At 35.0% G+C, this 25,608-nt stretch overlaps 2 protein-coding genes across 2 annotated transcripts in view; both read right to left on the bottom strand.

The window, feature by feature from the left end:
• Positions 1-958: 958 nt before the first annotated feature.
• LOC142026669 (zinc finger protein 862-like) lies at positions 959-10,481 on the bottom strand. The gene is made up of 7 exons (XM_075019899.1): positions 10,466-10,481; positions 8,889-10,081; positions 8,569-8,786; positions 8,274-8,482; positions 8,063-8,186; positions 7,782-7,958; positions 959-1,038 (listed from the first exon to the last, which is right to left on the bottom strand). Exons 1-7 carry the CDS (start codon positions 10,479-10,481, stop codon positions 1,011-1,013), a joined length of 1,965 nt encoding a protein of 654 aa, XP_074876000.1. The 3' UTR covers positions 959-1,010.
• A 3,403-nt stretch (positions 10,482-13,884) lies between these two features.
• SPEF2 (sperm flagellar 2) overlaps positions 13,885-25,608 on the bottom strand; it is a 59,177-nt gene continuing 47,453 nt past the window's right edge. The window contains exons 25-29 of the mRNA XM_075020573.1: positions 25,097-25,262; positions 22,018-22,140; positions 19,063-19,201; positions 17,515-17,744; positions 13,885-15,123 (exon numbers count right to left, since the gene is read on the bottom strand). Coding sequence (XP_074876674.1) covers positions 15,101-15,123; positions 17,515-17,744; positions 19,063-19,201; positions 22,018-22,140; positions 25,097-25,262 — 681 coding nt within the window. The 3' untranslated portion in view covers positions 13,885-15,100. The remainder of the gene's footprint in view (positions 15,124-17,514; positions 17,745-19,062; positions 19,202-22,017; positions 22,141-25,096; positions 25,263-25,608) is intronic.

Here is a 25,608-nt window from a genome sequence, read left to right as displayed (position 1 = left end):
GTCTACCTTATATAATGCTTCATGCATCTCCTTTTGTATGTAAGTTCTTGCCTTCACTATAAATTTAAAAGTCTCATCTAAAAATGGTGCTTTTAAGGAAAGAAAATTCTGATATTAAAATAAAAATAGTACTTAAAAGCACTAAAAGTTCTCAAAGCATAAAGAACAAGGCATACATACATGTCATCTATTAATAAACAATTTTTTACTCATATAATTAATCTCCTGTGCTAAGATTAGATTTTTATGTACTGACGATGACATTGGTGCCTAGTTTTCACTAAACTCAGTTTAGTGAAATCCATCATTCAGAAATGTTAAAATGGTTTACTCATGCAGTTAATCTGTGTGAAAAATATTTGAATAAGGCTGTTTCCCTCATGTAAAATCCAATTAAAATCTTGCAGTGAATCATGGCTTACTATCAGAAATAATTATCAAAAAATGCTGAAACAAGTAAATCTTTTCATTCTTTTCATTCCATAGGCTTACCAGCAACATCTGAAAATAAAATTAATCAGAGAATTCAGTGATGGATGATTTGGAAAGACTAAATTACAATTTTTCATGTTCCTAAATCTGAAAATCTTGGATAAATAAATTTAAGGTCATACAGCTCCAGATTTTATTCTCCTGTGTTAGAATGAAGAACATAAACAGTCTTATTTTAACTCCTGGAAATGGAATTTTCAATGGTGTCTAAGGAACTGATATAATCTGAAAATCATAAATAAACATAGCGCTGACAAAAACATTTTATTTCTGGCACAGTGGCTTCCAGACTCTTTCTCTAGTGAAACAGAAGAATTTTAAGGAAAAATTGATAGTGCCCTTTAATAGTTATACTCTTGACTTTATCATAGTAAGGACAATACTGCATCTTCTACACAAACCAATACTTCAGTTGAAATGAAAATAGGGGTTAACTTACATCTGGAAGTGTTAAGTTCATCCATGCGTTGGGAAGGCAATTTGCTCCAAGATTCAAATTAATCAAGTCAATAAAAATGTCAATAAATACTTTCTTTTGTATAAAACCTAAGAAAAGAAAGACAATATATTAAAAAAAAATATATTTACCATTTTAAATAGACTTCTTTTGTTAAAGGAATTCTATTTTTTTATTTAAATGGCCATATGGGAAAATTATTTATTTTGCTATTATGTACTATTGATAGTGGTAATACCTTTCAAGCCAAACATAAAATTTTCTCATTCAAAATAAATCATGTGTGGTCTGTCTAATAGCAAAATGTAAAATATTCCAATACACTGCCATTCTTTTAATAAATCTGATCTGTACTGTGATCACTAACACATTTTCATGCAATCCACACTGACAATTTATGAGTTATTGAATTCACAAATACCAATCACACACATTTTCTATGTAATGAATACCTATCTACCTTTTCTTTTGGTGTGTTCTATTTTAACCAACCATAAATCTACCTCTATTCTTGAAAGCAAGCATGTATTAGAGAACAGAATGGAAACACACATGACTGTCTGTTAAACTTTGAAACAAAATTTAATTGCTTAAAAAGCTTTAAATACTTCTACAAAAGTTATAAATAGCTCCATCAATTTTATTTTAAAGAAATCATAAGATAAAAATAAGTAAGTGCAAAAAATCCTATTTGTTTTTTAAAATAGGCATGGATTTTCTTATAAACAAATAGAAACTTCAAACTTCATGCACAGGATTAAAACACAAAATTATGTATACTAAAATTTAACAGACAGATATGAGTCTTTTCTTTCAGAAATGGACTTTGCTGGCTAAGTGAGGATTCACTGCAAAACCTCTACAGTTAATGACAAAAAATATAAAATTAAAGTTTCAAATGATCTAAATTTTGAGAGACAAAGCTGATTTGGTCAGGTTATGATTACTTCTATAGCGTCAAAACAGTAAGTTTTCAGATTACCTTTAAAGGCAAACACAATCAGTGAAATACTGGAAGGACTTACTTAATTTTTTTCTGTTTTACAGCCAAACGTCTTCTCCTTTTGAAAAGGCACAGCTGTGCACATTTTATGGCTAACAATTTTTTTTCTTTGAAATGGAACAGTGAAGTGAAGTTTGTTAAGTTTATGAAGAAAGATTTAAGTGCTAGGAATATTGAGAATGTGAATGAACATTAATTTTATAATGTCAGTACTCAAAATCAAGTTGCCAATTTGAATTAATTGTCTACTATATCTGTAGACCTGTTTGCCTCCAATCAGGAAAAACAGGAGTAATGCCCTCAGCACATCTTAATACAGCAGAGAAATCCTATACATATATAAGCTTGGATAGAACAGAAGAAAATAGATCTGCGAAGCTTAAAGTCCATTGGGACAAGAAGAAGGAAGTGAGAAAGACCTGGACTTGAAGTCTTATGTCCTACAATAAATTTCAGCATGAAAGCAAAAGCTGCGAAAAAAATACTGGCAGACTGGTAACAGTGCTCTGATGTCAGCTCTTGAAGGTTTTTGACTTATCAACTTTGAGACAGAACATCTTTTAAAAATCATGTGAGTTAGGCTGTTTATTGAAGCACCTTGGATTGCTGATTTCTTAATGTTAAGGTAACCAGAAACTTTTATTTTGATGAGAACTTCAAGCCACAAGAATCAGATGATTTCCATATAGCGCAATAAAGCCTACATCACAGAAATATCATTACTGTGAGACTTCATAGAAGATTCAATAAACCTGGTAACTTTTTAGTGGTTCATGAGGAGAATAGGCTATGGTCCACCAAGGAGCCAGTGAAAACTTTATATTAAAATAACAGGAAAAAAATTTTACATCTTATCTGCAGTCTCAAATTGTCTAGTGCTTTACCATGAAAAGTCCAGCTATGATAATTTTTATTTCATGTTTACTAAACATTTCCCTTTCCACATCTGATCCCCAGTACTCTGGCAATCTAAGTTCTTTCTCTCACATTATTTTAGGGTTTAAACTGTTCAATTCCTACTATGATTTCCCTATATGACAATAAAAAATGCTGTTCCCGTATTTCCTATGAGTTTCTGGCTTCCTAAACCAAAATTGAATTCTGGTTTTCTGCATGAAATTCTAAAAGGATACTAATATCCTCATGTCACTTTTTTGTGAGGTTACATAACTTCAGAAACATACCTAAAAAATATTTGAGGGGTGAGGAAATTAAAGAACTTGAACCAAGAGATAATGTCAGAAATGGGATTAAAGGCGGCTTAGAGTCTAAAAAATTAAGCACAATTTATAGAACTTTGGATTGTCAAACATGCTAGAACATAGTTTTCAGGTAAATTTAATGTTAGCTGATGCAAGCCTATGGCAAACATGAATTAATGTGAGATATTTGAGCACTGTCAGGTGATCTGCAGTGTCTAACCATTTTTATTCCTCTGTGGTAAATGTGAAGAAACAACCCTCTCTTTCATTCAGAGCTAAGCTACTTTCTATCTATTAATTATAGAATTGCTGATGTGCTGTAGGGTAATTTCTTTTGCTTTACTACCTTCTCCTGAAACATCCAAGGTGGGACAATTCCAAAGTGTCTTCAGAAAGTTGTAATAGTTCAAAAATTTCAAATGGAGTGTGACCTAACTCCTCCTCGTGACATAACTAGGAGGAATGAGGAAGTCTCAGAGAGAGAGGAAACCCCTCATAAGCATATAAAAAAGATATCAAATAACTTTCCTCAATGTATTTTAAAATATTTTGTCTATATTTAATGTATTGGTTTTATATCATAGAGCATGGAACTGGTTTTGAATATCTGATTATATTACAGGACAAAAGGTGATTCATCAATTTAATTCAGGAGTTGCCAATGTTTTATAATCATGGAGAGATGCTATGACTGGGCAGCTACACAGGTGGTGCTGAGAAAAGAATACTGGTATCTGCAAATGGTACCCTGCAAGTGGTAAAATGAAATAATGTCTTCTGGGAAAGAAGGGGAAAACAGTTCCTAGAATCAACTTTGTCTACTAACAAGACTGGTTAAAAAAAAAAACAAGTATGCTCTTTAGAAAATCTTTTCAAGTCCAAAAAAGAAGAAACCAAACCCAACAGGTTTTTGTTAAATGATGTAGGAGACTGACTAGAAAATTAACTTATTACATGTGTGGAAACGCTTTTAATTAGAAGGGATAGCAAGCATTTTGGAAAAAGAATCAGAATTCAAAAAGATTTTGAAAAACTGAAGAGATGGTCAAGATCAGTAAGTTTCACTGGAAACAGATCAAAGTGCTTTGAGGAAACAGACTGCACAGGATTAGAATTCAAAATGAACTTTACAAATTTGAGGTATAGTCTAGGCTAAGAAGGACACTATTCAATAAGAATAATTGTCAAGTGCCACACTGGGATGAAATAATGAACTGCATAAATGTCACAATGGAAATCTTACTGGCAAAGTAAAATTTCTGTAGAAAAGGCTCTGGGCATTATGGCAGATTACAATATTGCCAGAAAGTACATGGGAAGACACTGGAAATAATCTAGTGCATTCTTTTCAGCTGTTAAAGCTTCTGTCGGTATACAATTTTGGAATTTGCAGATCTAGAAGGATGTATGGAAACTAAAGAGTGCCCTAGAGAAGGCAGCAAGAATCATCACAGGCTTAGAAAACATGTCCTGAGAGGCAAGGCTGAAGGAATTCTGCTAGTTTCATCTATGAAAGGAAGACGATGAGAAGACATAGCAGTAGTTTTCCAGTTAAAACCAAATGTTACGAAGAGGATAGGGATAACACCCTCTCCATAGCTGCAGTTAGGAAGAATGATAGGAGATAAAATTTATTTTCAGCAAAAATATTTCAGATAGTAGTAATAAAACATATAATCAGAAGGACACCAAAGCACTAAGGAAAACAAACCATACATTCTACAGTAGACTATTTTAAAAGCTTATAAAAAAAGAACAAGGGGGAAATACTGGATACAGATTGTCTGACTAATCCGATTTTTAGACATGGATGAGTTCCTGATATTCCTTTCCAAATACTTGTTATGATACTAAGATTTTGCTATTATTTTTCCATGGGCAATGTATCCATTATCTTCAATTCAAATACTAAAAATGTGATGCTGCCACCATGCATCATAGAAGTGACTTCAGTGTTATAGATTCTAAATATACTTTTGTTCTTTATTTTGTTTTTTGTCTTCTGTTGTTGACATTCTGGGGACACATTTTCAAACTTTTTCCAATCTCATCATTGTTAAAATCTTCCCATTTGAAAACTTTGAGGGGAAAAACTTGGTATTATGTGACTGTGAGAGACTGAAAGAGTTAATGTCTCAAACATTGTGGTGGGGCAAGTTCTGCTTAAAGACAAATTCTGAATAACAACAAACCCTGTACAGCAAGGAACCACAGGTGAAAAGCCCATCAGCACAGGCATCAGCAACAGCTTGGGGAGGGCATGCTGGAGGGTGCACAGCTCCCTGTTCTGATAAGCTGTTCTGGATGGTCTGCAGGGAAGGGGAAGTTACTCCCCAAACGACCCCCAAACCCAAAGGCTCACAAACTGCTCATTAGCCTAATGAGTTCGAGTTCCCACCCAAAGGAGGGGCAAGGAGATTATAAAAGGACACAAAATGAAGCCTTAGGTGCGTGCACCCAGTGGAACTGGACCCAGGACCAGTGAAATCTTTCTCTCTTCCTTTTTCTCTCTCTGTCTCGCTCTCTCTTTCTTTTTCCTTTTCCAAAATCCCTACACTTCATCCCTTTAAGTCATAAACCCCTGACCAAGTGTGGGACTTAGGAGTGGATCCAGCCGCCCCTGGGCCCTTCTCTAAGAAGGAGTGTAGAAAGCAATGGGGTCTGCTCTGAACCTCTTGACTCAGTGGGAGGGATCTCCTTCCCTGAATTGATGTACGTGGTTACCACAGGTTACATGGGTCACTGAGGTAGTTCCATGCCAATTCCTGTTGTGAGAAACCCCACCACCGACTATCACACCTCCCCAGTTCAGTTTGCTTCTGCCATGAATAAAATCTTTAACTGATCATTTGGTGCCGTTTCACCTTAATTTAGCCTGTCAGAATTCTGAATTAAACATGACTCCCTGGTCTGTCTAGCCCTGGTCATAACAGTGACTTAACAGAAAATCCTTAGAATTAGCAATGCCACATATCTAATAAGGTACCCTTTCTCATATATATCCTGTTGCTTATTAGATAAAGAATAACTAAACATTTTTGTTATCTGAGAAATCACAAATGAAGATACTTCACTGATGGATCTTTTATAATCAACCATAGAAAGCACAGTACTGATATTTTTTTTCTGATCCCCACAGATTAACTCTACTTGAGTGGACTAACATCCCCTAACGAGGCATGCATTCAAAACCTACTCTATTTCTGACATACTGTTTAGACCTAGAAGAAGCATGAATATATGCAAGGTATGCAATATATGCAAGACACACAAAATAAGACTATATGTGTGTGTGCGTATATACATATAGTATATCTTCTGCAATTACTAGACATGTTTTATATTGAAAGTAGAGAGTTGATCCTGATTAGAAAAGGGTTGATTTAAAGGTGAATGACCTCACATTCATTTCTCCCCAATTATTTCTAGTTCATCTTCATCACTGTTGGAAGAACTAAGAAGGGTCATGAAGGATTTCATTTTTAGCTATCTTGTGATATAAAACATTGCTTTTTCCTTGATGGTAGACATATATTGTGCTGCTATGCTTTACCTTGATTATTGATAATTTTATCAAGTAGAAAGTTGCATTTAAAACATGTAGAAGTATGAAGTTATGAAATCAGATACTTCTCTGAACAATTCTCATTCTCAGCTCCTAAATTAAAAATCAAGATACAGTATTCTTACTGCAACCCTCACAAACATTTTTACAGGTAATAAAAGTGGTTCAAGCTGTGAAGTATATTAGTCATATCCTAGCTGTAATACTATTTGCTATGGGAAGACTGATTTGTGCATTAATAATCGGCAATGGAAAATGGATCTGTTCTGCCTCTGTAGGAAAGTCTTCTGAAGGACAAGTCCGACAAAAACCTGTGAAAAGTCATATTAGACCTTATCCACAAGAGAATAAAAAGTAGCAACACATATAGATATGGAGAGAAGGTATGACCCAAAATTCATAGGTTACATAGGTCAAGCAATCATTTGACAGAAATAATGCACTGATTTTCCACACATTTATCAAAAGAAAATCAAAGTTTTCAAATCAGTGAAGCTTCTTGAACTATTAAAGACTGATAGTAAGATGACAGTTAACTCCAGTGGTTATAATATAATATGACTCAGCTAAAGGCAATAAACAATTAGATAGAAGTTACGAGTCATCCCTCCGTCCACCAAGCTAACAATGTACTCCATTATTTTTGTTCATTGTCTTCAGATTTACAGAAGTCAGGTACAGAAGAGCAAATGTAAACATCTACTGGTGATTCAGCAGTGAACATAAAGAAAAGGCATGTTTGAACATTAGAATACATTATGAAAAAAATACAAATGTTACACTCATTAACCCTGCAAGGAATTCTGTTAAAGTATCCATATAAGTTGCAAGAAGATTGCAAAATAAAAAGTAACAATATTCATCTATTCACTTCCACAGAGACTCTCCAAATCAAACTCAGAAGAGTAATCTGGTCTTTCATTTGTCATCATATCACCTCCCTGTAGTCTTCTATTTCTCTGCCAAGTAACATTCCACAAATGAATAGCTTTCTGGGGGTCAAATTTTTTGATATCTGGAGAGTTCATCTGAATTACCATAAGATCCGTCACACTTTCAGACCTTAGTTTAGAGTGTAAATGCATCATGGTGAGTTTCATTTGACTGAAGCCTCGCTCTGTTTCAGCTGAACTTGCTGGCAGAGTTAGGATCAAATCTACCAATGCCAGGATGTTGGGATACTTCTTTGAATAATGTGAGTTCACTGAATCCCATGTCAAGGTCTGGATGTTCTGAAACCTAAAAAGCATGGTAAGAAATATAATTATAACTACCACTAAATGTATTTCCATAATCCTTTTGAGTAAATCAATAAACAGAAACAAATGAAGTTTTTTTATTACCTGTTATACAGCTCTAATTTCAACATGCTCCATTCAGTTTCTATTTCACCTATTTTCACACTAGCAGCTTCTAGTATGACTTCATAATGTTTAGTCAAGACAGATACTTCCTCTTCACCAAATTCTATAACGGAGACAAACAAAACATATTTTTATGCTTTTAAAAAATTTAGAAGGTGCACTTCAAATGGCCACTACCATTGTTCTATACCTTGTTTCATTTTGTGAGGCCACAGTTTAAAACTTCCAATAGTAGTTGCTCTCAAGACATCTTGACTTGCATCACAAAAACAATCACGTAGCCTCTTCACCAAATTAGTTAGTACTTTGGTTCGTACTGCAGAAATATTTCCATTTCCAACAAGCTGGTAACCATGAAAGTGCTGAATGGTCTCCATCAGCCGTTCCTTTGGACCAGCTCTGAAAGATACAGAATACAAAACAATATATAATACTCTTTTATTATATTCTAAGAGATCATTGTTCAGTTGTTAGAAATGCCAGACCTTGTTTGATACATGTGGAGTGTTTCCAGTGTTGACTGCACAGTTGCAAATACATCTGCAATGGAGGAGTTGTGATCCAGAGTAACACGTGACAGAATGTTGAGGACATTGATGACATCCAACAGAAAGTGAGAAAACTTGACTATCTCCATTCTCAGAAGGAGGTGTAAAAGACCTTTGACTTTCTGCCGATTTGAGGCTTTTGAATCTCTTTCAATCTGGAAATCAATATAGAAAAATAAAGTGTCAGGTGTGTGGACCAAAATTAGCCATAGCAATTAATTTTTCCTGAAGTTACATTGAAATTTTAAATTATTTACCTTACTCAGATGTAGAACAATTGCAGGATAACCTTTAAGGAGAATTTGTAGAGCTGTTCGTAGACGAGGAAGCCACTGGGAGCCTCCAATGCGAGAAGGAATAGCTGGGTGTAACTTAATGGCTTCATATGTGGCTTTGAGATTATTCTTATTTAGAGGTGAGTTATGATAAAAGTAATAGATATTTCTCAAGACATTGCTTAAGATGTTGTACAGCTGAATATTCTTCAGTGCTCCTTTGTAAACCAGCTTTAGGCGGTGAGCAAAACAATGCACAGACTGTACACAAGGCTGAATTTCCCTCAGAAGTTTAGCTACCCCACTGTTTTCTCCTACTGTGACATCTGTACCATCGCTTCCAAATCCAACTAATTTTCTTGACCAGTCTTGGCTTGCCAGACTAAGCTGAAGATTTATTTGTAATGTGTGCTCAATTGCATTTTTTATAGTTGAAGCATCAGTTTTGTGAACAGGTTGAACCCCAACAATCTGGCAATGAACTTTTCCTTCACTTGCAAAGCGTACGTAGACAACTGCAGCTGCTTTGAGTATGCCGTCTGTGACCCCATCACTAATAACAGAAAAGAATTTACATTTATCCAGTTTCTCTTTCAAAGCTCTTCTTTCTACTTCAGCAATAAAATGTATAAACATTCTTGCTGACTTGTCATTTCTAAATACAGAACCAATATCCACTCCTTTCATATCATCCAGTTTGCACATCCAGTCAAGGTCTGTAAAGGGATGACCAGATTTAGCAATAGCATGACATGTTCTAAAAATATTTTCTACTCTACCTAATGTTATGGAGTTCATGCTCTTCAACATCTGCTCAGCAGAAGCTGTATCTGGTGAAGCAGTACTGGCAGCTTCCATGCAGGTAGCCCAGGCATGAGCTTCACTACTCTGGTGTGTATTTATAAATTCAAGTTTGAAGTCATCAGTGCCAGAACAAAAATTATGAATGTTTTCCCCCAAATCCACATTATGTTTACGACATGGTGCACAAAACATTATTCCTCTTTCATCATCATATTTTAACCAAGAGTATTTTGTTAGCCATATTTTTGGAAACTGGCGATTCCTCTTTGTTCTCTGATGTTCCAAGTCTTTCTTCTCTTTCCCTCTGTCACCAACTTCTCTCTTGCTAGAAGAATTACTCTTGCTTTTAAATTGTTTCAGTGCTCTTATGGCTATAATTTAAAAAGAAGCAACTAAATATAAAATAGTTTTTATTTCATAAATTATCAATTGTATTTTTTCTTTTTTTTTTGTCCCTATTTATTTTGTTAATTTGAGACTAGAATGTGACTTGAAATAAACAGCCATAAAAGAGAACAAGGAAAACTGAGTTCTACTCTCACATCACTTGGAGGCTACTCAGAACCCTTGTAAGAAATCGTCAGTTTTGACTCCAACTTCCTTTTGACTACCAGAAGTTTGTCAGAATATGCAATCAGTAAAAGGCAGAAGCATCAATACCATTTTTGAAACACAGAAAAACAGAGTTAGGGAGTGGAATTCAGAATGGTCTTTCAGGCAAAATGTCTCCCAAAGATACTACTGAAGTCACAAACCTATTACGATGCCCATTACACCTGACATTAACAGAAAAGTTAACTTGGAGCAAGTCTGTAAATACATAATCAAATACCTGTCACAGAATGCATAAGATGTTCTATGGCATATGTAGCTGATCTTATCTTCTTAAAATATATTTATCTGCAGAATGATTTTAGTACTGTTTTGAGAAAGAGGAACTGTATAAGCTTCACATTTTGTTCTCAAAATGGAAACATTCTTAAAGCATTGAGATTGTTCTCAATATTATTTTCCCAAATTGTTCTCAAGATGGTAATTCTTAAATTTTATAGGACTTAATGCCATAAGCTGATGTTTTTGAAATTTTTCTCTCTAGAGCTCATGAATCTCCTACTTTTGGCAAGTAATTTAATGATTCTTTTAGTACACTGTTGCCATAAGTTCATGACTTTGAAAAGAAAGCAGTCAAATAATGAAGGCAATTTCCATAAAGAACTGAAGCAATAAAACTAAATATCTATTCATTGGGAAACAGCAGAAGTAAAGCAGTGAGGAAATGACCTAAGAACAATCTGATTCCCCACCCTCCTTGTTGTGCTGTGTACGTCAAGGGGCAAAATTAACAATTGCATTAAAATAATCATAGAAGGAAATGCCATTTCTGGTGCTTTAAAAGGCCTTAAGAAAAAGAGTCCCTGTATCCCACTCTTCTCTATTTTACAAGGGCCAAATTTTCATATATGCATTATACAATTTGTGAGAACTGTTTGTTTGTTCTCATTGTCATAAAAATGAGAGCTTGTCTGTTCCATTCTATTCTGAGCATCCAGAAAGGCCATAATATTAAAAAGTTAGGAACATGCAGTTTAAATACATTTCCATTATGAGCGATTCTTTTAAAGGACTTTAAATCTGAGGTAGCAGCTGTGGTCCAAATGGACAGCAAAAACAACCAGACCACAGAAGTTTTTTCTGACATGTGCCCAGGTATGATACCCAGGACCAAAAAGAGAGGGGGAGAAGCTTTCTTAACATACAGTGAAGATTAAAAATATTCCCTAACATTAGGCAGCCTCAAACTGCAAGAAAAGGTGAAAAAGAGATGGGGGACAGGATTAATGGATTTGAAACTGCAGAAGTCAGGGGGTGGAAGGTACAAAATGGTTGTAACATCTTTGTAGTGCCTACTACTTTTTCAGGTGTACGGGCACCTGTAGAAATTTGCTGTTGATTAGAAAAACGGGGATTAGAGTAGATTCTGTGAGTCACTGTCAGGGATAAGATTCCCTGTAAGAAGGACCTTCAGTCACCAACATTTTTCAAGTTTTGAATTTTTTTACTTCAAAACACAAGGATTTAAACTCTTAGAAAAATATGTTTGGGACATCATGTGTTTATAAGTGATCAGCTGTATTTGTCTTTAGAAAGACAGCATATCCTACAGTGTGTGAGAGCAGTAACTATATAGTTAAGAGGCATGAGCCATCACATCAGCTCTATAACCAATCTAAACTATGATTATACTCATTACAAATCCTCCCTCTAGTATATTCTTACCATGCTTACCTAAGGAAATAAGGTCATGCAGTTATGTTGCCTATATATCTTTAAATCAATTTGTCTGTCTGCCAGTTCTCCCTCACTGGCCAATTTGAAACAGGTTTGTCAGGAGGGTAGAGTTATGAAGGTCCTATAAATTTCTTTCAGATCTGTTCTGAGGTACAGGAGAAAGATCCTCAAAACACTCCTGCTGAGGAAAAAGCAGGGAGGTGACCAGCTTTTATCCACTCTGTGGCCAAGAGGCGTAAGTCAGCCTAAACTCAGTTCCAGACCACACAGCATCCAGTGCATCCTAGCCATAGCTGTGCAAGCAAAACACATAGATAAGATGACATGAAAGAAAGACAACAGTTGGTTTTTTTTCTTAAATGAGGCTAACAGACATGAAAAGGAACAGGAGGACTAGTGGGAGGAAACTGGGAACATGGGAAAAGGTGGGATTTGTTGCAGTGGTTCTATGGAAAGAACACAGGATACAAAAGAAGGCCAGTCTACTACTTCTGAAGCAACCTCTTTTTCACATAAACGTTTGTCATCAATGAAATAAAAATAAAAACTAATGTAGAAAAAGCTACACAATGTAGAATTGTTTTCCATGAAAATCTTTTTAAAAGTCAGTATCATTCACTGATACACAAGGTGAAACTGACAAGTATTTACATGTTTCAATAACCAGTGCAGAAACATAATAAACAAATGCAAAAAATTAGTGAAGAAATCAAGAGTATGACCATGAGTGAAACCGAAAACAGAAAAATAAACATTAAAAAAGGAGCATTAAGAATGACAGCAGCATAAGTGTACACTAGGTGTGTACCCTGTGAACCAGGACTGACATTTTAAAGGGACATAAGAAATAAAGAGCAACCACCATGCCTCATTTATAAGGCACAGATATACAAATGAGACTATTTCTTAATGATACACGAGTAAGCAGAATATTTTCATACATATGAAAGTATTTCCCTAAATCGAGGATCTGTAGTAAAGATTCAGATTACAAATTTAAACAGGCAACAAAATATGAAGAAATTGTAAACCTATAATAGAGATGAGAATTATGTTAACATTTTACTCCCTTTTCATCAGATTTTACCAAAACATTTCAACAGATTCCTGTTCTTCTCCATTTTCACTGAGAAAAATGTTTCCATAGCAATTTCTGACTAGAAGTTTGGATGATGATCTATGCAAGTTACGCACCAGAGTCTGTAGCAATGCTGTAAGGGATGGATGAGTGAAATAAACCCTGAGGCTGAATCATATTCATCTAACTTTAGTAGTCTAAAAGCTAGTAATATGGGATACTTCTGTCCTTAGATGAAAAAGACAGGAGTCACAAAAATATGATTAATTTCCTGCAAGATATTGAGATTCTCATCAGCCCCTGCAGGTGATTTCCACTGTAAATATTTACTTCATTTATTCACTAATTATTACTGAATCTGCTATGTTGTATGTCCAATCTTCACTAATTAGCAAGAATTGGGTTTTTAAATTTAGAATCACACAAAGTAAGGTATGCCTGTTGCTGCACAATCATGCTGATTGAAATCTTAATATTTGTATATATATATTCAAATGCACAGAAACATATACAAACATTAAATATCTTTCATAAAAGTAACTGGATACACAGATGTTTGAACAACATAGGCAAACAGTCAGAGACTTCTGAAATTAAATAACATACATGATTTAGTAAAAGACATAACAGGACGTGTAAGTGAAACTGTCAGTAGAATTACCAAATTTTCCATTATCTGTAGGGAGAGGTATTCTATCTATTCTGGATCTCTGATTAAGGGCTTTATATCTCCAAAGTTTAGCCATTTTCTATCTATATAATTTGTCTAGCAAAAGATATTTCCTCTGTCTACAAACTTAACTCTTCTTATTTTCAAGTTTTGAAAAGAAATATAGTCTTAGAAAAGAGAAGTTGGAGATGATGAACTTTCTGTGCTCACACATGGACTTCACTCTCTCTTCACATCCAAGTCAGGTCATGAGGATTACCATTTTAAGCTCTTGAATTGTTTCTACAAAAACACTTGGGAAGAGAAAGCATAATCTACAGACATTATTCAGGATCAGCATATAATTCTGACTGTTCCACTCAACAAAATATTCTATTAAAGAGGTAAAATTTTAGCCTAACTAGATGCACACTTTAATCTGCCTATCTGTTCCAAATCTAGCAACACACTAAAACTCAATTGACAAGTCTACAATTTGAAATATAACAGCAATACCATTTGGTCATAGGTTTTACTGGTTTTCCTGGTTCACATTTTAGCAGAGTATTTTATAGTTTTATAAATAAGCATTTTAAACATTTTCTGGATATTGGATATAGAAGTTTTTTAAACCTGATGGAAGTTTATTTCTGATGAATAATCAGTTTTAGAATTCAAACTGGAATAGTGCATGAGGATCATGACTGTGAAAAAATGAATAAAATTTAAAATTCCCTTGTGTAATTCAGTCATAAGATAGAGAACAAAAGTCTGGGATAGAATCTGGTTTGATCTGTTTGATAATACAAAACATTACCAAAATTGCATTCTCTGAAGCACCTTTAGAAGAAAATTGAGACATTCCAGATGTGTCCTAATTGAATTGACAATAGATGTGGTCATAGGAAGAATATAGTCCTAAAGGGAATCAAAGCAGATGAGATCTAATAGATGGTTAGTTTAATTTTGTTGATAAGAACAGACACATCCAAAGAGACTGTAGAAAAGAAAAGAAAAAAAAGTGTTAGTAGCTCCATTTAAGACCTGCCACAGTTCTTCCTATAAAAAAGCCGCGCATTCCTGAGGCAATATATTAAAGCACTGTCATCAAGTTGATCAAAGGAGTTACTGAAATCAACAAATACTGCAGAGCCACCTTGAGTTTGGGCAATGGCACTTGGATTAATAAAAAAAATAGTAATTTAAGTATTTCCTTATCAAATGAAAGACTGGGTCAGTAGGTAGGAAGGTCCAGCATAGGCTGTAATTTCTGTCCATCGGAGTTTAGAATGGTGAGCAATGTGCTTCAATGGAGAACCAAGTGTGCAGGATAGAACAAAGTTGTCTGTGATGAGTCGGCAGTTCTTTAATACTTTAAATTCCTAGGAAACACAAAACTGTTTACAATTTTTATAAGATTTCTTTTGTAAGTACCAAACAATTTTAAAGTATATTGGTATTCCCACTTTTTGCTTTCATTTTGGCAATTTGTTAAACATATCTTGAAAAGACATCCTTTTGACCAAATACCCTGTGAGAAAACTGTTTACATATTTATTTCTTCCAACATAATAATTTCTCCTTTGTTATTCTTTGTTTTGCTTGGATTTCTGGGTAAAAGTCTTCTTCATGTAATCTCCATAATGCTATAGAAAATAAGCCTAATATTCCATTTTCAGAACAACTTTAGGAATTTTGCTATTTAGATAGTACAGAATATTGGTAGATTTATTCAATTTAGACTTGCCCTATAGTCTATGCCTCATGTGCTCATTTGTGTGGATTTCCATTATGAATGCTCAGAGGACTGCTTAGGTAAGAATTAGAAGACTAAGATATTTGGCAGCAAATTTAGTTCTGTTTACACGTTATCCAAGACAGGGTTAGTTTGTTACATTCTTGTATCTCCTTTAGAGCTGCTGTCAAACAGTTTCACTGCCAGTGTGTTGGGTGCTTTAGTGTTTTTCCCTCTTTTGTTCAGCAAGACACTAACTACTAAGGAGGCATGTTTTCTGTTGAGCATTCTATTGAACAAGAGGATGTGAAAAATCTTCCTGATGTTTTAGGAGAGGAAGGATTTAACTGTTCCTGTGGAGTCTCTATAATGAAAGTGAGTGGTTGCCTTAGGAAATCTGGGATGTGATTTATGTGGTCTTAAAGTGTGTAACAGAAGGAAAGTATTTTAAAAATGACTTGCATAGCTTGTGCTTCCCATCCTAATTCAGCTATCCAAGAAGATAAATATCTTGACTTAATAGTCACCAGACAGTAGAAGAATGCTGTTGCATGTTCTTTGGGACCTTATTTTAAACAATAATTCCTTACCATTGTCCCAGATAACATGCAACAGCGTTCTTCTACTGTCTGGTGGCTATTAAGTCAAGATATTTACCTTTTTGGATAGCTGTGCAATTAATCTTGGGTCAGTTTAGTGAATATAATATTATCAGAAGGACAATATTGTAGAAAGAAACATTTCATTTGTCTTCTTGCTAATTATTACAAATGCATGAGGAAAATAGTTGTTCTGTCTTAAACATGTCAAGAATATGAGAGTTTCTATTAGACAGTTGTTTTAAGTTTTAAATATCTTAATGAATAAATTATTTAAAAGCAAAAAAAACCCAAACCCTTTTAAGTGGAATGACCAGTCAAACTGGTATCTGCGTTTCACCTCTGTGGCACTATCTAATGACTACAAATGTAGAGATTTTTAGTTTCACATGGCATTATATACGCAATACTGTCTGCTAAATTAATCTCTATAGAAGAGTTTGGAATGCTTATACACACCCACGTTCCTACACTATAGATAAGATGATATGCATCTCTCTAAAGGAAAATTGTAAACATCTTTCTGCCTACAATGGGTTCATGCTTCAAAGTTAATTGGAAATCCTCCATAAATATGCATGAAAAGCATTTCCAAATAAAGAATTAAATTCAACTTCCTTGTGCCTTTGTGGCCTTATTACATAGAAGAGTTGGATCCAAGATCATAAGTACATGTTTACACATTGTATTTCATGATCTTAGTGGCAATCATGCTAAAATTATAATTATAATATGGAACACTGGTAGTAATGAAACTCTCTTCAAATATGTGTTTAACTACTTTCCACCTCAGTTTAAAACTGCCTTACCTAAATTATTTTGTAACATTTATACAGCAGTAGGAACTAGTTTTGCAAGAGAAACTTTCCAAGCATCCTAAGCCTAAGGTTCCCATAATCAGAGGGTAGGCACACAATAAATGCACATATGAAGGAAAAAAAAATACATCTCTGAGTTAACACTTGCAAATCACCCAAAACAACTGGCACACATTGACTTGAAGAATATAATGGTTAATAGTTATAATAGGCCCTATGTAATAGTTTCAAGAAAATAGTGATTTCTTTTAAAATGTGTTTTAAAATAATATAGCTTCACTGTTCACTGAGCTATGAATTTGTAAACAAGTTAAAGATTTGCATCTTTAAGCAAAGTAAGCATGACACATACCACTCTTAAAAACATATTACAGAGACACCTATTAGAGGAATATTAATTATGTGGTCTTGAGGATATAAAGCCCATAGCAAAGACATTAAAAGTTTTCAAGTGGTCTGGTATTTCACATTTTCAATATTCTGCACTATCACTTTACTTTTATATGTAGCAGGATCTTCAACTGTATTGCGATCTTTAACAATATAGGTAAGTAATGTTTAGTAGCTCCCACCAGTTTCAATTTTAAGTAGATAACTAACAGTCCCTCAGGTGTGAAAAGGAAAAATTTTTCTTACCTTTAGGTGCCACCTGTAGAAACTGCTTATGAAGTGTACTAAGTTGTGAAATAGTTAGAGTACCACTTCCAGAGGTCTCTATGTGTGGAACTTGCGGTGATAGAACAGGGTCAGGAATCACTTTTACATCACTGCTGATGAAGAAATCTGCTTCTTCTAAAGTAATTTCGTACTGGATTTTGCTAGAACTCTCAATATGATGTCGTGCAACCTCAATCAGCTTTTCAACACTGTGAAAGTGTAAATGCAGAAAACAATGAATACTTTTAATACACAATGTTAAAAACTTAGGTTCAAATTTTAATGTGTTTACACTTTGAGAGCTTTACTGAAGTAATAATTATAAATCCTGTGTGTGAATTCTGTACTCAGCAAAATCATTAGGAAGCATACCCCTCCTCTGGCAGCAAGAAATCTTGTGAAAGTGGCAAGAAATTTATATAAAGGCAGATCTAAGCCACAGAAGAAACCAGATGGAAAAATATGAAAGTATGACTCTTTATTCCATACATTTTATAGGGGTGGAGCATACACGTTCTATCTGTAATCATCCTTTACCCTTTACCTTCATCTTCTGCTCTGTCCCTAAATCCTAGATGTACAAAGCACTTTCTAGAGTAGCATTGTGGAGGGGCATATGAACACCTGTTTCAAGTGTAATGAGTACAATTTATACAGGGAAAGATGTCAGCTTTCTATAATGTTCAACTAGACATAGGTTTGGCCTGAGGTATCAGGTCAAAGAACATGATGTTCTGTAACTATTGTGTCTTTGGTAGTGCTTGTTGTCAGGAGACCAAATAAAACTGGCTGGAAGGCAGAGGCTCAGCCTCTTTGAGGTATTGACTGTCAGAGCTTTCACATCCTACATTCATCTCTCGTCTTGGCCTTGCCCTGACATGGATCAACTAGCACTGTCCCAGGTATACTTCAAAAGTTAGTACGGGCCAGAAACATTTTCCAAAAGGCAAAGTGACCCCTTTCTTTTGGAGAGTAAAATCCTTTAATGATATGAACATAGGCCATTCTATGTCAGATGACCTAAGTGTCATAGAGTGCTCCCAAACACATTTTATTTACTAGGACAGAAAAACTGTGAAGAACTTTTTTTTTTAATGGACCTTGAAATAATTTTGAGAAATGTTATACATGGTGGTAATAACACTAGGTTATATTTTCCAGCATATGTAAAGCACAGGGAAGAAAAAAAATCGCACAATACAAAGTGACAGGAGCCACGGAAATGATATAGAAGCTTCTGCTAAATGGAATAACTGGTTGTCTGCTGATGCTCATAAATCTACTAAATCTGTAGTCTAGAAAAACAGCAGAACTGATAATTACCCCTACTGCTGCCAGCAATACCTTCTAATCATCCAAAAAAATGAGATATTGCCATTCAGGTATTTAACATAAATTCCAGTTCATGAAATGAAATTATTATTTTCTACATATGTTTTTCAAATTATTTGCTTCTATATAAACAACTATCTTTACTAGCATAGTCTAGTTTGAAAAGGTTCCTGTTTACAACTGAATATACATTACCTGGACATTTCTGCCAAGAACCTGGATCCAAGCCACTTTTCCATATCTTTATAAGCCTCTTCTGCTTTCATTGTTAGGTCTTCAACAAATGCTAAAGCTTTTTCTTTTATAAGTTCTAGTCGAGATTTTGTGGCTACCTCTGTTTAAACAGTAATGTCATCATAATTAATATTTATAAAATTTGAGGAAAATTCTCAGTCTTAAGCACCTAGAGTTTAACATGTTAACCTTTTTTTAGGCAGTAAAATATTTATTTAATTTCTGATATTCTTGAACAAATTATTTTTCAGAATCGCCCCTATTGCACCATGTATTTTACAAAAGTGTGTCTTCTATAAGCATCAGAATTCACACAGTAACAAATATCTTAATAAAACTAATATAGAGGTGCAGAGGATGTTTAAGTAGACAGTGTCATTGAACTAAATTAACACTATAAAGCAGCAGACCTAGAAGCTTAATGATGCAAGTTTGAGTACCCTGTTATGGATAAACTTTAAAGAAAACACATCTAAATCATTACGTATGTTAATCACAACAAAAGTTTGCTTTTCTGTTTCTAACCTCCAGCCCTTTAAATAACCTTACTGGTTTTGCTCCAGGCTTCCTATATATGAGTATTTTATACCATAAAACTCAGGCTGCATTGGAAAAGAGTTTGGTTAGTGAGCACTAAGAAAATAATGAACCTTTACCAAAATTATGCATAGAGTATTTACATAAAACTTTTAAAAAGAAATTACAATGTCATTATTTTTAGTTTTCAGAATGGGAAGAACTGAGAAAAAAACCCAGTCTCTCACTGAGGGGCTAATACTTAAAAAAAGGAGCTAAAAGGACAAGAAATGGGAACAAGTCAGCAATGTGCAAACCAAAAAGGATGCCATGTGGATGAAAAGACAGCTGAGGTAATGTGTTGAGAAACACAGAAAACAAGCACTGAAAGACATTCAAAGCATTTAAAAAGAAGAGTAAGCAAAGAGGACCAGTAGCTAGAGATTATTTTCAATCCTGAAGGCAAATTCAGTATTCTACCTGATTTTTCTTCATATTTAACCTTCTATACTGCAGAATCTTTAAAATAATTAATATTTTATTGTAATTGGTACAGTGAATTCGAAGTTAAAGACTAAAATTATTTACATTATAATCCTTATTCTACCTGCTACTTAGGTTTGGGGCTGAAACTTTCTTTGGGCAACCAATGTAGAAAGATGGACCCTGAAAAATATAAGGCATGTCCTTTTCAGGTTATTTCTCAGTCACAGCAGAATACAACTCTGCACACTTTCTCTTTTGAGTAAGAAAGAGTTGACATTCAAAATTTTAAACACAGAATGGATTTGGGTCTCACAGAGGGTTACTTTATTTGATGGCAAAGACATAAGAATAAAGGTTCTAAGTAACTGAAAGTACCTCAGAGGATGCTTTGTGCCTGTCTAGTCACCTTTCTTTAATACAGTTTAAGGCTGCCTTATTTGTGACTTCTCTGCATTTTCTTTGAGTAGCTGCTATCAGTATGTTACAAAGATAAGTGTATGACATTTTTTGTCTCCCTGCCTTTTCAGAAGCAATTACTGCACAGGCCACTGATAAAGCTGCTCTCTTAACAGTAACAGAGTAAAAGGCAAGGCACATTGATGCAACAGAGAAATGGAATATGAAATCAACTTTAAAAACTTAGCAACTGTCCACAACTAGTGACTTTGCTAGTCTGTATATATCTGTATAACCAAAAGCACAAGCATCCAGTTACCATAGCTGCAAGTGAAACTATGATCCTCAAATGTACCAGCTACGTGCCTGTGCAATTATGAAATATAGCTCAACATGTTTAGTCTTCCTTAGATTCTTATCTTGGCTTTTTTGTTAAGTATAAGATGAAAATGAAGCAACCTCAAGAAAACAAAACATGTCAATGAATGACTAAAATTAATCTTCCTATATCAGGATGTTCAAAGTTACTACCATTCCTCTCCTCATTATCCCAAAATCTTAGAATATTTATTCCTATGCTGCTTTTTTGATTAAACCATGTTGAAAGTGGTAGGTGCACAAGCATTTGGTCTGGTGTGGACCTAAGGAAGCCTTATGAATTTGTGGTTTGTTCATTAACTGATGTTTGCCCTCTACTTTTCATAGTAAATACTATGCAAAAGTTAGCCTGCCGAGAAGGTAACATACATGATGATGGGCTTGCCAACTGTTGCCAAACAGAGTATCTAATGGCTAGGTTCTATCTTCCCTTCAGTGAGAAAGAGGTCTTTTCCATCTAGTCTAAACCCATCTTCAAAAAAAATTTCAATGTATTTTTGATTTGGGACTTCTGTTTTTCAGACATCTACTTTTGGCTGAAATTGTCCAGTTGGCTTGGAAGTTATTTGATAAGACAGAAAAAGAGACAGAACGACTGAACAATATGTAGCTTTTGGAAGGGTTTGTCTAGAAAGGAGTTTGTAAGAATAAACAAAATTGTGCCTTGCTGCTTGAATCCCATGCAGCTGAAGGAAGAGGGAATCAGAGAGAAGAGCATCAATGAAATACATCATTGCCAACAAATTCTTTCCCAGATCAAAACATTTTAAATACTGAATTCAATTTAATTGAATACTGATGAGTGGCTAACCACCTATATGAAACTTACTCTGTCATGATGAGTACTTGCTTAGTCATGGAAAATGAAATGAAATGAAATGAAATGAAATGAAATGGAAGAGAACAAAAAGAAGAATGAAAAACACATTTCTAGTTTAAATATATTCACCACAAAATCACTGATGACTACCACCCTAAAAAAATTCCTGATTTCTCCAGACACTCCTTTCTCTCCCCTCCTTTTTCTTACTTATCCATCCATCCATTTTCCCTTGAGTTTCTGGCTAGTTTTGACTACTACACTACCTAAATTAGGAATAACAATCAGCCTCCAACATAAGTAACAAAATAGTAACATACCTTCATGATTCAAAGCACTGAAATATTCTTGCTTTATCTTAAGTGTCAGTTCTCGTTTCTTTAATTCCTCTGGGGTTATAGGAGCTGGACTGACTTCAACCACAGATGCAGTGGAAGGTGGTCCTGCAGGAAAATAGACCTCTCACCGTCTTTGGACGTTGCTGGTAAGTTTGTGTATCTCTACACAGGCACTCACAAGACAGCAAATATTTTAAAATTAAAAATGGCACTTTCCACCTTACTTGATGTGACCATTTATGAGAATACAAAGCGGGGTTACTCAGGTGTCTTATGTCCACATAGCATATTTAGATTTCTTCAAATGTGATTTACATCTGCAAGACATGCTAAGATTAACACTGCATAAAATTACTTCAGCATATGCAACTGTCTTATAATTGATTAAATAGCACCCTAAAATGTATTTCTAAATGAAGATCATGAATCATAAAATCGTGTAGGTTGGAAAAGACCTTTAAGATCATCGAGTCCAACTGTCAACCCAACACTACCATGCCCACTAAACCGTGTCCTGAAGTGCCACATGTACACATTTTTTGAACACCTCCAGGGATGGTGACTCCACCACTTCCCTGGGCAGCCTGTTCCAATGCCTGACAACCTTTTCAGTAAGGAAATTTTTCCTAATATCCAATCTAAACCTCCCCTGGTGCAAATTGAGGCCATTTCCTCTCGTCCTACCTCCAGCCATCTGACAGAAGAGACCAGTACCCACCTCACTACAACCTCCTTTCAGGTAGTTGTAGAGAGTGATAAGGTCTCCCCTCAGCCTTCTTTTCTCCAGACTAAACAGCCCCAGCTCCCTCAGCCGCTCCTAACAAGACTTGTGCTCCAGGCCCCTCACCAAAGTGGTTGCCCTTCTCTGGACACGCTCCAGCACCTCCATGTCTTTCCTGTAGCGAGGGGTCCAAAACTGAACACAGTACCCGAGGTACTCACCAGTGCCAAGCACAGGGAAACGATCACTTCCCTGCTCCTACTGGCCACACCATTTCTGATACAGGCCAGGATGTTATTGTTGTGATCCTAGATGACCAAAATGATCTCTTTGAGCCTAATCTCTACCAATTTATCACAACCAGTATATAAATAAACCTCTTTTGAATAATAGTTATTCCTTCTAGGGCAAATTCAAGTTTAGCAAACTGTAGTAAAAATGCTATGTTAGTAAATATCATGTTACCATCAAAGCAGTGAAAAGAACAATGAAGCTATTTTAAAAAAAAATCATAATATGTCAGAAGAAAAAAAAAAAAAGAGGTATGTTATTTCATGCTTTTCTAAGCCATTCTGCTAGCTGCTTTTGCAGCTTGTTTTAACTTACATATCAATGAACAGACATTGATATTTGATCATGTTTTTAAAGATTGCATGAAATTGTGGTCCCAACACTTTGACTATAACTCAAAAATATTAAAATATTTCTAACTGCTTTGTCCAAGAAGAAGAGCAGATGGAGATGGTATAGAAAAAAATATTGACATCTGCATGATACCTAAGGTCAACTTAAAGCAAATGATCAAATCTAGAAGTGATAAAAGTACATGTGATAAGTAGTCTCACTCAGTTACCAGCCTACAGCTGTATCCTAGGGAATTATTCTGTTACAGGAGCACTACAGCAACACTGCATTCGGCATAAAATCAAGGTTGATACTTCAGTTACAGACACATTAGTTGACACTTCATCTTCTACCATGAGGAATACACAGCTGAGTTCTGGCTGCAGTTCTGTCACTTTATAGTTTTGTGACTTCAGGTAAGTCATCTAGTACCAGGTCTGAACAAAAATTTAGTTCCAAGAAGCAAACCATAAACTCCAACCTAGTCACTTAGCATACAATAGGTGATAGCTGCTGATTTTTTATCACAAAGCTTTTCTAGAAATCTGAAAAACTTGCTACTCTCTTGGCTGGACTGAGATGCTAAGCACACACCTAAGGCTCCCTGGGGCTCACAAATTAGGTATCCATGTGGCTAAGTATTTGCAGGGCTATACTTGTTCACTGTACTATGAGCAGAATCAACCAGAGAGAGAGCACTGAGTACAGTGCAAATAAAATGTCCTTCATGTCAAAGAAAAAAAGTCAGCTGCTTTATGCATAGTAACTCTGCAGTTACAGCTTTCTCACTTGGAAATGGAGTACCTGAATTTCAGGCTACCCTCACACCCACAGGGCTTAAGCCCCTCTCTTGCTATGTGGAATGTCTTTACAAAAGATACAAGGTTTAGGCTACTAGCCTTGCTTCCTGCTGGAGCTATGACATTTTGCAGAAAGAAGTGGAAGTTACTTAAACCACTACCTGCTCAAGGAAGTATTTATGAAAAAATGTATAAACAGCATTGCATGGCAGAATTCCTTCCAACAGACTGCCTGAATTGCTAGGCTACAAATATAGAGGTTTTTAGGTCTGTTTCTCTTTTGCAAAAAAAATTTGTATTCTCACCTGGTTGGGCAGATTCTTGCCAGGCCTATGAACAAGATCTACCTCAGTGGCAATCTGCTCTTTCTTAGGACTACATATGCCATTAGATTTTATGTTCTTTATTTACACCACATTACAGTTATATATAAAAATGATGGACCTTGATAGATGCATGCTACTATATGGCCGATAAATTCATTCCAAAATATCTTGGGGTATTGGATAATTTATCCATTCTATTTCAGTACTTTTATTTTAATATTTGAAATATTTTGCATTATGGCTGGCAAGTAGGCAGAATTTAATGGAATTTTATTTAATCTGATAAACTAGTTCTAACTGTTCAATTCCAAAACAGCACATGGAGAAAAATTAATACTTACTTTCTAGGTTCTATTTAGAACATTTATTACTACATAATAATAATGACAACACATATGATTAAATAAGTGCAATTGCCATTCAAAAGCCTCTGCACTACCAGCTTTTCACATTGATATGTCACACTTGACATCTCAAAAGAGAAATTAAATCCAACTTAAATGTCTTGGCTTACTCTTTTCTGCATTACTGACATATTTACATTTCACTAATTTCAAGCACTGCTAAAACAAATTCTGCATTTCAAATACCTTTCTTTTTAGTAGCTGATTTCGGAGAAAGCTTTTTGGTATCTTTGACATCTTTCCCAGCAGCTTTGCCTGACAGTGTCTGTGAAGATTTCAGATCTTCTTTCAGTTCTAGCTGCTGATGTTCTTCTTCTTCCTCCATTTCTTTAGACTGTATTTCAGCTGTTACCTTGACACCATAGTCACACATAGTAAAGTACATAGTATCAACACAGTACAACTACTGTTTTAAATAGCCTATACTTGCTGAAAGTACGTGCTGAGACTTAAATAAAACAAAGGAGATATTTTAACTAACAAAATTTATTACATTCTGACTATTTATCAAAAATAAAATTCTACAGCAATAATGGAAGACACAGAGAGAGTGGTTTTAATTCTTGTAACCCATTACCTGTACTCTAGGAAAAAGTGAGAAATGTAAGAATCAACAGTATGGAAAGCAAGGCTACAGTTATACTGTAAGGGTGCAGAAATTAACTTATTTTAAAATTAACAAAGAGAGAAGAAAAAGT

Source organism: Buteo buteo, chromosome Z (genome assembly GCF_964188355.1).
Source record: "Buteo buteo chromosome Z, bButBut1.hap1.1, whole genome shotgun sequence".
Lineage (NCBI taxonomy): Eukaryota > Metazoa > Chordata > Aves > Accipitriformes > Accipitridae > Buteo > Buteo buteo.
The sequence above is the reverse complement of the archived record's forward strand: the minus strand, read 5'-3'. Positions and strand labels throughout refer to the sequence as shown.

Excerpts from the sequence above, each read along its gene's own strand:
- LOC142026669 (XM_075019899.1), bottom strand. Across the intron at positions 8,187-8,273 it reads GCCTCACAAAATGAAACAAG|AATTTGGTGAAGAGGAAGTA; the intron begins GTATAGAACAAT and ends TCTCCGTTATAG. Across the intron at positions 1,039-7,781 it reads CATTTACACTCTAAACTAAG|GTTTTATACAAAAGAAAGTA; the intron begins GTCTGAAAGTGT and ends TTCTTTTCTTAG.